We start from the raw sequence: 13,014 nt of genomic DNA, 5'->3' as shown, positions 1-13,014 counted from the left end.
TGCTTTTAATAACAATAATATATACATATAACTTAAAAAACATTTTATGTTTTTTAATTAGGCAAGAAATAATATTTGGGTGGACATGTCCTTTAATATCTACATTTATAAAATGATACAAAAATAGAAAGCAAGTGTAAAAATGTAATAATTTGTGATACCAATTGAAAAATTAGATTTAAAGTATGGTTTGTGAAAGTGAGCTGCCACTCTGCTGCCTGCTTTTATTTATTTACAGTACGTCTGCCCTCTAGCTTTACTAATTTTCCATTCTAGGGGCATAGATCTTCCTGTTATACTGGGGCTGGGCTCCAAGTATCTATCCACTTACAAACCAATACTCTTGTGAACACAATGCTGATGAACAAGTCCAAACCTGAAGCTTCTGCTGTAGCCTTGTCTGCTTCCCTGTACAGAAGTGATGCCAGTACAATGGCTCTAGGGAAGCATAAACAATTCTGCTGTGTAATGGAATCAAATGTGTGTCTATAAATATAAGTATGTCTGATATATCAACTCTCATTATTTTTAATTTACCCTAATAGTGATAAAAGCCATACTCACCCCATTAAGGCTCCCCAAATCTTTTACCATATGCACATCACTAGAAGAATCATAGTTCACCACAGCATGCTGTTTGTCCACACTCCTTGACTAAAAACAACATTTTAAAGATGAGAAAAAGTTACCGTAATTCTATTTTGTTAATTCTACATTGTGACACATTATTTATCAAAATTTGAATTAGTGTAATTTAATTTTTTCCTATTTTGATTAATCTCAAATTTTAAAAAATGCAAACATTACCTTCAAGGTATTCAAGTTTTTTTTTTCCTGGTCACTTCATATCAGCATTAAAATCGTGAGGCTCCTCCCATCCCCGCCTACAGCCCAGACTGTCCCTCCCTCTCAAAACCTTTAAGTACACCCATAGGTACCCACCTACCTCGTCTTTTTTCTTTCTGTCCTTGTCTACAGTTCCTTCAGGGTCTCTATCAGTTTGGATATATTCCTTAAGGTGCAATTGATGTTCCTTGGGTGAATTGGCAGAGAGCTTCCGTTTTAACTCCCCTTCTGGTAAAGTTTGGGAGACAGCGTGGTACGTTCCTGTCACTTGTCCTTGGATAAACCTTGTGGCTCTGCAGGTCGTCAGATTTCAGAGGTAGTGGCATGGGGGTGACTTGGAAGTTGCCCGTGTCACAGGGGAATCCTTTTCTCTTTTGGCGCCAGTCTTTTTGCTGTAGTTGGTGTCCTTCTGCAGCTTCTATCGGTTTGCGGGGGGTTTAAATTCTTGGCATTTTTAGTGCAAGTGTGTTCCCTGCTTGCCTGCCTGGTGGAGTTTCCAGCTCCTGCTGCTTTTTCTACCTCACTCTCCTGCTCGGTAGGTGTTTTGCCAAAGAGTGTGTTTTTTGTCTTATTGCATTCTTTGGCTTATTTTTTGTTTGGTTTCTCTTAGTTTTGGGGTACTTTCTGTCTTCTTCATGGATTCCTCAGCCACAAATGCCTCTGCCCTCCAAGTCAGGTAGGTCCCTCCTTCTTCTATTTCCCTTTTTTTTTTCCCTTCCTCATTACTGTTTTTCTCTTTCTTTCACCAGCTTGCCACTAGATGGTCTTCTAAAAAGCGCAAAGTCCAAGCTAAGACTCCGTCTTCACCTGAGTGTGTGGGCTGTTTCAACACTCCGCTTATGGGGAAGAAGTTTTGTAGTTCCTGTTGGAAGGATGTTTGTAAGGCTTCTATTACTCCTTCTGTGGAACCTGAGGCTTCCTTTACATCTCGGGCTCAGGGAGATGCCTGGACTTCGGAGGATTCTGCAGATGATGAATGTTTGTCAGCCTTGTCTGGAAGATCCTGGGCCGAAGACTCCATGGTCAAGAGATTCAGCAGTTCTCAAGGTCCGTCCTCCAGAGGTCAAGTCTCCTCCTCTATGGAGTCTACCTTTAGTTTTAAGGGCTCTGTCTCCATCGCCCTTTGACCTCTCGAAGCCATTTCCACCTGGCTTCTCACTCTAAAGACTATTTCTGGTGGCTGTAGCATCGGCATATAGAGTGGGAGAGTTACAAGCCCTTTTATGCAGTCCGGGGCATATCTCTTTTCTCCATGACAGAGTTATACTCAAGCCAGTCAAGTCATTCCTGCCTAAGGTGGTCTCAACTTTCCATTTGAAAAGGGAGATATGCTTACCTGTTGGAGGAATTACAGAAGATTTACGCAGTTCGTTGCCTAAGACATTATCTGGAGGTCTCAAATTCTTTCAGGAGGTCAGACAGGTTGTTCGTCATCCCTGCAGGGTGTCGGAAAGGTCTGGGTGCTGCCACTTCCACCATTAGCAGATGGATTACAATTTGCATCGAGAAGGCTTATCAAGCCCAAGGCAAGCTAGCTCCAGAGGGTATGAGAGCGCACTCAACCAGGGCTGTGTCAACATCTTGGGCAGCATGGGCAGAGGTACCTTCAGCGCAGATCTGTGAGGTGGCTTCATGGTCTTCAGCCAGGACCTTCATCAGGCATTCAGTTAGACCTGTCTGAGTCCAGTAGTCATGCCTTTGCTTCAGGCTCTCATCTGGCTTTTTCCTCATTAAATTAATTTTGCAGTTCTTCAAGTCTCTGTTTTTGTTCCCATCCCATTTTGTTAAGCATGGCTTGGTAGATCCAATTTTAATGCTGAAATGGAGTGACCAGGAAAAGGGAGAATTGTTTTCATACTTACCGTAATTCTCCTTTCCTGGTCACTCTCCATATCAGCATTTCCCACCCTTGTAGTCTGGTACTTGGTATTAGATGAGGTAGGTGGGTACCTATGGGTGTACTTAAAGGTTTTGAGAGGGAGGGACAGTCTGGGCTGTAGGCGGGGGTGGGAGGAGCCTCCCGATTTTAATGCTGAAGTATGAAAACAATTCTCCCTTTTTTTTTTTTTTTACAGTTTTATTCGATTGTATTTTTTAATTAACAGAAACAACTTTAATACCTCGAATTCTGAATTTTTGTGTAATTTTTAATGGGTCGTGAAGCATGAAAAAAAATGAGAAAAACTCAAATTGACTAGTTAGTTTTAACTAGAGCAGCTCCCTTTGACTTCTACATGACCTCAAAAGCTTTTAGATTTACATTTTTTGATGATTATTTAATATTGAACATTTAAGGCTTAATCTGCCCCTTTGTGTTATGTTCAATAGCTGGGATAAGAGGTTAAGTACAACTAAAAAAAGTGTTTTTTTCGAGAGATTATTTTTTAACAACCAGTGGTATTTATTAAAGGGCATCTATTGCCTATTTTACACTACAGAAACCGGCTTTACTTCAAGGTCTGCAGTAAAGTAAGGCAATGTTTCACTAACAAATAATGGATTCTGCAGGGTACTACTGGTATGCTATTAATGTGCTATTATAAGCCTGTTAGAATCTATAATAAAATAATAAAGCAAATACATATTCATTTGTACATTGTACTTTGTCCCAGAGTCATAGCTACTATAATGCCTTGATCTGGTATACTTTTGCTACTTGATATTTATAAATATGTTAACAGTTAAAGTTGTAAAACAAACGGAAAAAAAAAATAAGACTGAAAAGCACAACCTAATTTAAAGAAATAAAATTACCTGTAACATCAGCTCACAATCATCTCTTCCAACAAATATCATTTCTCGTGGCAACCTGTGGCGTGTGCCCCCACTGCTTACCAAAAACCAGGATGTAAGGCTCATTTTTTTATCCTTATTATCACTATTCTTCCAATATTTACATCATCCTAAGATACACAAAACAAATAGAACATAATGCAAGGCACATAAAAAATCAGTTTAGAATTTAAAAAGATGGTTCACACCTTTAAGCAAACTTTTAGTATGTTATTATATGTCTTATTCTTAGCAGCTCTTCTGCTAATCTTTATTTTTAAAGAATAAGTAAACCTTTTTTTCCAACAGTAAAATTATTCTAAACAGCCTCCAGAATTGCCTACCTTTGTCCCTCTGTTCTTTCTGACCTGGTTCCTCAGTTACAAGCTGCTCGATTCCTCTCCTTCCTTGTTCAGAGTGAAGCCCCGCCCCCACTTCCTGTTCAGGTCTCTCATCAAGAAAAAAAACCCTGCTAATGCACAGACTGGCTCGGGCTGCCTCCAGGCATGCGCAGAAGGCTCTCCGCTTCGATTAAAGGTAGTCGATGTAATGAGAGACCTGAACAGGAAGTGGGGACTGAGCTTCACTCTGAACAAGGAAGGAGAGGAATGGAGCAGCTTGAAACTCAGGAACCAGGTCAGAAAGAACAGAGGGACAAAGGTAGGCAATTCTGGGAAGCTGTTAAGAGTAATTTTATTAATAGAAAAAAAAGGTTTACTTATTCTTTAATGCTGTTATTGTGCAAATCACGTGTTTCTGCAACTAAACCTGCGCCTTATATCTGGACACAGGCCGATGCAAAGCCTGCAAATTCAGACACTGGGGAGGCCTAAGGGGGGCAGTTCAGTTGTTTCTAGGCCTTTACGCAGGCTGAGACTGTAATTTTGAGGGTACATAAGTGTATCTCACCAATGAACATAAAATTGTGACTTGGAGAATAATATAGAGGTCACACAGAGCAAGCACTTGAGATATTTGGTGCTACAAGTTGTTAATTTTTTCAAGCGGGGTAAGGTTTACAAAGATGGCATCCTATCGCAGAATACAATAATGTGGATTGAGAATTAAATACAATTGCAACCATGGGTTTTACCACTGGACAGCCTAATAAGACAAAAACATACATTATTAAAATATTCAATAAAACCCATGGGCATCATTGTATTGACAGCACCAGATGTCTCAACTGCTTACTGCTGTGTCATATCTTTACTACTCTCCAAGGTTTTAATTACGTATGCTTTTTTTGAACAGGCCGCCCAGTGGTGTGTTTGAGTTAGACATAAATTCTGCAATTTACACTCATTTTCATTTTCAAGCGATCCTACTAAAGTTAAACAGCCATCAACTGATATTGGTTACTTATAAGATTAGTGCAGGCATGTCTAGATACTATGTCAAATCTGTACAGAGCACTTGCCTATATATGCCCAGAGAGCCATGTCTGCACTATTATGCACTAATGGAAGGGAATGCTGGCTGATTAAGTTTACCACAGATACACATGGACCAGAATTTTTTTCCAGACAAGAAATTCAAGTGATTTAGTCTTGCAAATCGGTAAATAATTTTCAATTAACACATATTGCAAAATTGTTCAATAATACATAAAGAATGCTTTTACCAATTAGACATCTTATAAGATAATGGAGGATACCTGACACTGCAGGGTTTTGCTGCAATTAGTGTTTATTAGTGTGTTCCACAAAGTCCGCAAAGCCCTTTTTCAAGTAAACAACATAACATCTGAACAAAAAACATTTAAGTGGTTACAAGACCCAAGTCCAACCTCCCCCGTCACAGCATTGGTTCCAAGCAGTCCAAGGGAGGGGTTACTGCTCCAGGGCACTCAGTTAGGAGCCTAACCCCAAGGAAACTTTTTAAAGTCCTAAGTTATTTTTTATAAATGGCCCAGGAACTACCAAGCAAATTGGTCTTCCACCACAGTGTAACTGTAAAAGAAAAACAAATTCCAGGTACAAGCACAATAAATATACTGCCCATCTTAACTGATACCAGCGGTGTCAGGTGTCCTCAGGGTTGGACTGGGCCGGTGGGCCCCGGCGGCCCAGTCCGACCTTTGCCGGCGCTCCCCCTTCTGACTGTTCCTCCCCTGACGCGTTCAATTTATACGCGCTCAGGGAGGACGTCAGGTGGGGGGTTAGGGGGCCCCTGCAGGGGGGGATGTTTAGTAGACACGGCTGGCTGGGGCACCTGCAGGGCCCCTGGGGCGGGAGCCCCGGTGGGCCCTGCACCCCCCAGTCCGACCCTGGGTGTCTTCCATTATCTTATATGATGTCTACATGCAATTAGTGCTACAACAGGAGCACAGGAGTGATAGCCTGCTTGAATGAGGTAGCAGAACTGGAATACTGGACTTGGAAAGATTTTGCTTTCACCAATTATTAATTTTGCCTTTAGGACCCCTTTACAGGAGAAAGAAAGGTAAAAACTAAGTAAGCTTTTTCAGAAAGGTCTATGTAAATACAGCCATAAGCACTCACAGAAATGCTGCACTGACTTCTCTGTCAAAAGATTTGTTGTGTCTGTAATTCATGTGCCACAGACACACAGCTCTCTGCTCTTTCCTGCTTCCCCCCCTCCCTCAAGAATGTTAAGAACTCACTCCCCCACCCTTAGGAATGTGGATCTAAGTCAATCAGCAGGAAGCTGATGACGCCTCAGGGATCACTTACCCTATACCCTGGGCTGGTGCTCCTTTTAGCAGAAAACTGCACTTGCCAGGGATACTTCTGAGCAAGCACCATGGAACATTGTCTTCTTCCTTCTTTCTTAAAGGGCCCCAGACTGAAGCATGTGCATTAGAACCAGCTTTTTTTTTTTTTTTTTTTTGCTCTTCACTCACACAATTTTCTGCTAACATAAGCACCAGCCCATTTTATTATCTATCATTTGGCAACCCCCTGTGATTTAACTTTTTCTTCATAGTTAAGTTAGGTTGAAAAAAAGACCAAAGTCCATCTAGTACAGGGATCCTCAAACTATGGCCTGCAGGCCCGATCCAGCCCCCCAAGGTAATTTACCTGGTCCCCACTGCGTCCTCACCCCTAGCTACTACCTGTCTGCCTCATCGCGGTGACATGACGTGAGGACACAGCAGGGAGCGGGAGGACAAAGCGGGAGTGGTAAAGCAGGGAGAAGGAGGACACAGTGAGGAGCGGGAGGACACAGCAGGGAGAGGGAGGACGCAGTTGCGTGCCATAGTTTGAGGATGCAGCAGGGAGTGGGGAGCATGCAGCTGGAGTGGGCCGTAGTTTGAGGACGCAGCAGGGAGCTGGAGCAGCCTGTAGTTTGAGGACGCAGCGGGGAGCAGGGGGGATGGGCGGGCAGTAGTTTGAGGACTATAGTCAGGCCCCCCAACAGTCTGAGGGACCATAAACTGGCCCCCTGATTAAGAAGTTTGAGGACCCCTGATCTAGTACAACCCCTCCAAGCAAACCCCATCGCATACACAATAGCTTTAAATATTAAGCTTGTTCAAGAAATCCTCCAAGCCCCTCTTAAAGGCATTAACAGAACCTATGATCACAACATCACCGTGCCCCCCTGCAATCGCCTTTTTTCCGACAGAAAAAACAACCCCAACCTTGACAGTCAAACATCATAGTTCAAATCTTCCATCCCCTTTACTAGTTTAGTTGCATGTCTCTGCACTCTCTCCAGCTCATTAATAATAAATCGGAGAGGGACCGAGTAGAAAAATAAGGAATAAAAAGTGACAATAATAATAAAATTGTAGCCTCACAGAGCAACAGCAGTTGGCCAGTTTGGCTGCTGGGGTCAGTGACCACCATTTGAAAGCTAGAAAGAGGCAGAAGAGAAAGAGAAATAATTTAGAAACTATAAAAAATTAAGGCCAACTGCAAAGTTGCTAAGATTTGGACATTCTATAACATACTATAAGTTAATCTAAAGGTAAACCACCCCTTTAATACCCTGGGATGAATACCATTCGATCCCAGATGTTTCTTTACCGTTATGTGTTCAAATCTTTTTTGAATTTCCTAAATGACCCATGCATCAGTAGTTATACTGCTAGAATTGGGTTTATTAAAAAGGAAGTCATCATTAGCTGGCTCCTCAGTTGTGAAGACAGCAGAAATTCCGAGCTGCTATTTTTCATCTATTTTCCTGTTCTCATCAACCAGCTGACACCCCTGTGATAATAAGGGTCCCAAACCCTTTTTGCCTCATTTATTTATTTTTTTTAATTTTTTACACTTTGCTGCAATACAATTTTCCATCTCTATTTTAGCTTGCCTGGTAGATTTTTTGCATGCTTTATTTGCTTCCTTGTACCTGATAAAAGTTTCAGATGTCCCAGCTAACTTGAATGCTTTAAAAGTTTTTTTCTTACCTACCTTGACACTAATTAGTATATGAAACAAGAAAAGTTTTGCTTTGTCCTGTATACTTGTTAAGCAGCATTTTAAAGATATTTCATTTTCCTTCTGTGTTTAACCCTGTGAAAAGCCTTTCCCAGTTAATATATTGCAGAGAAGCCCTCATATAAGTGTTTTATATTGTTGTCTCTAGGAGACCATGTTATGATCACTATTCCTTAAACACTCATCCACACAAATGCTAGAGATGAGCTCAAGTATTATAAGTTATTACCAGGTCAGAAAGAGAAACATTCCTAGTAGGTTCTTGAGCTGCCTAAAATAAAAAGTTGTCATTTAGCGCATATTTACAAACCTGCCAGCTTTTTCTGTATAGAAAATTAAAGTCCCCCATAATTACAACCTTAGAGGGCGCCTCCATTTGTCTGTAAATTTAGCTGAGCTTCATAATCCTCCTCGCCACGGGGTGGTATATAGCATACACCAATGATAATTATCTTTATAACCTTTAGGGCCATTACAGACGGGGAGATAAGTCGCCCCCGACAAATCTCCCTTGTCGCGGGCGATTAATCTCCCCGAAATGCCATCCAACTGGCTAAATCGCTGGTGGGATGGCATGCGCGGTGTGGCGATTTGCTGAAATCGCCGAAGTTGCCTTGAGAGGAAACTTCGGCAATTTTGGTGCCGCATATGCCACCCCACCGGCAATTTACATTCTAGTCAGTGGGATGGCATATCGGGGAGATGTCGCCCGCGTCAAGGGAGATTTGTTGTGCGCCAACAAATCTCCCCGTCTGCAAGGGCCCTTAGCCCTGCTGAAATCTCTATCCAAAGGTATTCCACACCCTCCATGTTGCTATCCCTGGTTATTTCTTTAATGCATGGCTTTATTTACAGACAAACTCCTCCACCGTTTCTAATCCCTTTGGACTACAAATTAATACTATCTGTAAAAATTGCCCCTTTATTGGAGCTCCCTATAGATCCTCTCAGGTCCCTGTCTGTGTTTCAAATAAGGGGTTGCCTTGTCCTAAAGATTCCAGTAGGAGGGGATAGCCAATCACAGCCCTGTAGTCACACAAGCAAAGACATTCTGTAGTTCACCATCAGGTCAGCCTAGCTGGTGATTGGTTTCTATCCTACAATGCAGTGTGCCTCGGCTGACCCCCCCCCCCCCTGCAGGAAGTGGAACAGATGGGCAGGACTAGTAGGGCTTTGGGGGAGTTTCTCAATAAATCTGTCCGAAACAACTTTTTTAAGCACAATCCTTCTATATTTAGAGGAGTAGTAGAGGTACATTCTGAATTTTTACATTATATGTCTATTTTAACAGGACCATAAAGGTAAGAAGTGGGTTGTAGAGTGATGACCAGGAATGCCCCCGTATGAATTAAAAATGCAGTTAAAAAAAAAATCCTCATACTTCACATTGTGATTAAAAATATATACAAGTGTATGTAAGTAAAACCCCGCTTAGCATTATATATTAAAAAAAAACATTTTTTTTTAATGCCTTTCCAGCAGAAAGGAAAAAGGATACATAAAGGCAAAACTCAAGCACCAATAAGCTTAAACATATTTCCAGTTATGAAAAAGTGCTATTTATAAAAGAGAAGCAGTAAACCATCCTTCCTTTAAAAGAAGCAGATGATGTATTTCAATCAATATACAGTATAAGGATAACTGATTTGGGACAGGCAAATTTTATTCTGCTTCCGCACATTATGAAACAGTCCAGTGCTGAATATATGAATCTAATCTTACTTTCATTTAACAATCATTCTATAGTTTCCAACATGATATATTAAAAATGGAAGAAGCATCCCAGTGTAGGATGCAAAATTAAGACAAAGAAGGCAGGAGCTGAACACCAAAGCTAAGGCCGTGTGCATCCGTAATTGTATATTTATGCATAGATTGAACAACCGAGCCACAAATAGCACACGGTACTAGGCGAGGCACCGATTCCAATTTATTAATTAATCGACGTATTTTAAAAATGGCCAGAAAACAGCACCATTTACGAACTGGTGAATAGTTACTGGAGTCAGCCCCTAACAATGCAGATCTCAAAAGGACGTGAGCTGTCAGGAGCCACAAAACATAATAGTACCACCCTACTTCTTTATCTTTCCCCATAACACAACATACACGCCCCTCTGCACAATGATTACTCACCCCTGGAACCGTAAATAATTGCGGCAGTGAAATTAGTGGTTGGCTCTTTTATCGATGACGATATTACTGTGTATGATCCTAAGCATCTTGCCAGGCTTTTGATGAGCCACAAAAAAACCGACAGCCTCCAATCCTCCAAGACATAGAACGTAATAACGGGCCGATGCGCTCAGTCAAAACGTTATTTCCCAGCAGTACCCCGCGGCTAACGGCACCGAGACAAGGGGTGGGCCGGCAGTCTACAATGCGCATGCGTATACGGCTGCATCAAACTGCAACGCTTTGCCGCTAGATAGGGTATGTGTACTGTAACTCACAGTGACATACTGTACAACAAGCTTGTAGTACTTTTCTCTGACCTTACTGAATTGAATCGGTGACAATATCTCGTCCGCTTTTTGAGTAGTAATTGAAATTATTTTACTAGAGGCGTGTGCAATATTTGTCAGTATAATGGTGTCTCTATTTGACGAGGCTGTATGTTACCACGAAAAAAGCATTTTGCTAAACGAAGGAAGTTGTCATCTTAATGGAACAAAAAATAAGGGGATACATATGCTCATAAGAAAAAGGGTATAAGTCAAATCTCACCCATAGTATAGTTGGGCCCAGGTGCTCATGCCCCAGACCTTCAGCCAAAGGGAGCCATCATGGGTACACCGAAAACATCAATAGGCAGGCACTCCGGGATTTCAAAGTATAAAGAATTTTTGCAGAAGTTCACAGGAAAAGTAGTAAAATCAAAGTATATTTATTTAAAGCTAACACATGTAACAGCAAGCCTTACGCGTTTCGTACCTTTCGGTACTTAATCATAGGCTGAATGATCAAATGTTTACAAAGAATATTTAAAGCATGAGAGGCCAATGATCATTTAGATGTGATTAGCCAATCACAACACAAAATTAATTAAGTAAAAACAATTGGCAACCATTTAAAGAAAAAGCATGCGTTAGTAGCAGTATATATCCCTTTAGTATATAGTAGGATAGGTGATCTCAAAAAATGTCTGTATGTTATTTATTTATCATTGTTTACTTTTTATATTATTATTTTGTTATATATATAGTTTAATTTATTTTCCTATTTAGATCTCAATTTTACAAATAGTATATTTATGAAAATGTTTATTTGTTCATTATAGGAAAAGCTTGTTGATTTTAGAGTTTCTTATATTGTTTACTTATACTCAGTAAACAATATAAGAAACTCTAAAATCAACAAGCTTTTCCTATAATGAACAAATAAACATTTTCATAAATATACTATTTGTAAAATTGAGATCTAAATAGGAAAATAAATTAAACTATATATATAACAAAATAATAATATAAAAAGTAAACAATGATAAATAAATAACATACAGACATTTTTTGAGATCACCTATCCTACTATATACTAAAGGGATATATACTGCTACTAACGCATGCTTTTTCTTTAAATGGTTGCCAATTGTTTTTACTTAATTAATTTTGTGTTGTGATTGGCTAATCACATCTAAATGATCATTGGCCTCTCATGCTTTAAATATTCTTTGTAAACATTTGATCATTCAGCCTATGATTAAGTACCGAAAGGTACGAAACGCGTAAGGCTTGCTGTTACATGTGTTAGCTTTAAATAAATATACTTTGATTTTACTACTTTTCCTGTGAACTTCTGCAAAAATTCTTTATACTTTGAAATCCCGGAGTGCCTGCCTATTGATGTTTTCGGTGTACCCAAGTTGTCATCTTAAGCAAGGTTCAAATTTGCACATACATTTTTTTAAAAATAAAATTATGGCAATATTCGTAATATTTTTTTAAAGTAATCCGTTACTCTAGCTGCTGCTAAACGCAGTATTTGTCTGTTTTTATGCAGTGAAAGGCACTGGCTTTTGATACCCAAGTACACTTGAAAAAAAGCACCAGTGGGCACAGTCAAGCACTTTATAAAGTGATGCTTTATTGATGCTGACATCAAATCTACACTAAATACAGTAAGATGTAAGTACTGACAACCAAGCACATTTAGCTACGCTTCAGCCTTTAGGCACAGTATCAACACTGACCAGCTGGCCCTATACTGATGTTGAACTAAAATTGAAATTAAGCTCAAGTGCAGGGGGCACAAATGCAGTGGATTTTTGACACAATTACAGCATCATTGTAGGTAAGCAGTGTTCACCACAATTGCGTCCTGCATCTTTAAATGGGTATAGCCGACTAACCAGACACACATTTTAGAAATAAGCATTAACTAAAGCTGGCTATACACGCACCAATGAAATGTTACGAAACCTCATTTCGTACGATATTCGGTGCATGTATGGCGACTCGGCGACCGATATCGTAAAAGGCTGTGGATATCAGGCGACTCACCGATCAGGCGGGTTCAAAGATTTTGATCGGGTGCCATTGAAGGCGTCTGAGCAAAATCTACCTTCAGGGCTGAATTGGCAGAAGGAGGTAGAAATCCTATTGTTTCTACCTCCATATCTGACGATTCCCCCCTATGAAGGGTGGGAACGAAAATCGTCACGTGTGTGGCCACCTTAACACCAACATATCCTTTCTTCTTTTAGTAAAAAATCGTCGGACTTGGCGGCCTCTGCAACAAGCAAGGCTAGGTCCCCTTATAAGGTAATATATTGCTACTGTATGTTTCTAAAAACTTAATTCTATGGTCCTAGCTAATCAATTAAAAACATTCATATCTAAACTTATTCATCCAGAAGTGGGCTTTATCCCCAGAGGAGAGGTATGAGATAACTTTCTTTAGCTGTAAAGCCTACTTACCTTTTGAAAAGGCATTTGATGGGGTTGATTGGGACTTCATATTTTGGTGCCCAACCTGGATAAGGTTCGGT

The 13,014-nt window shown here is 40.4% G+C and overlaps 1 protein-coding gene across 1 annotated transcript in view; it reads right to left on the bottom strand.

The window, feature by feature from the left end:
• Positions 1-10,424, bottom strand: part of cep170 (centrosomal protein 170kDa) — a 51,510-nt gene extending 41,086 nt beyond the window's left edge. The window contains exons 1-3 of the mRNA XM_002935823.5: positions 10,164-10,424; positions 3,601-3,749; positions 565-654 (exon numbers count right to left, since the gene is read on the bottom strand). Coding sequence (XP_002935869.3) covers positions 565-654; positions 3,601-3,705 — 195 coding nt within the window. The 5' untranslated portion in view covers positions 3,706-3,749; positions 10,164-10,424. The remainder of the gene's footprint in view (positions 1-564; positions 655-3,600; positions 3,750-10,163) is intronic.
• Positions 10,425-13,014: the final 2,590 nt, after the last annotated feature.

The sequence above is a fragment of the Xenopus tropicalis genome, chromosome 5 (assembly GCF_000004195.4).
Source record: "Xenopus tropicalis strain Nigerian chromosome 5, UCB_Xtro_10.0, whole genome shotgun sequence".
Classification (NCBI taxonomy): domain Eukaryota; kingdom Metazoa; phylum Chordata; class Amphibia; order Anura; family Pipidae; genus Xenopus; species Xenopus tropicalis.
This window is presented reverse-complemented; position numbering and strand designations above follow the sequence as displayed.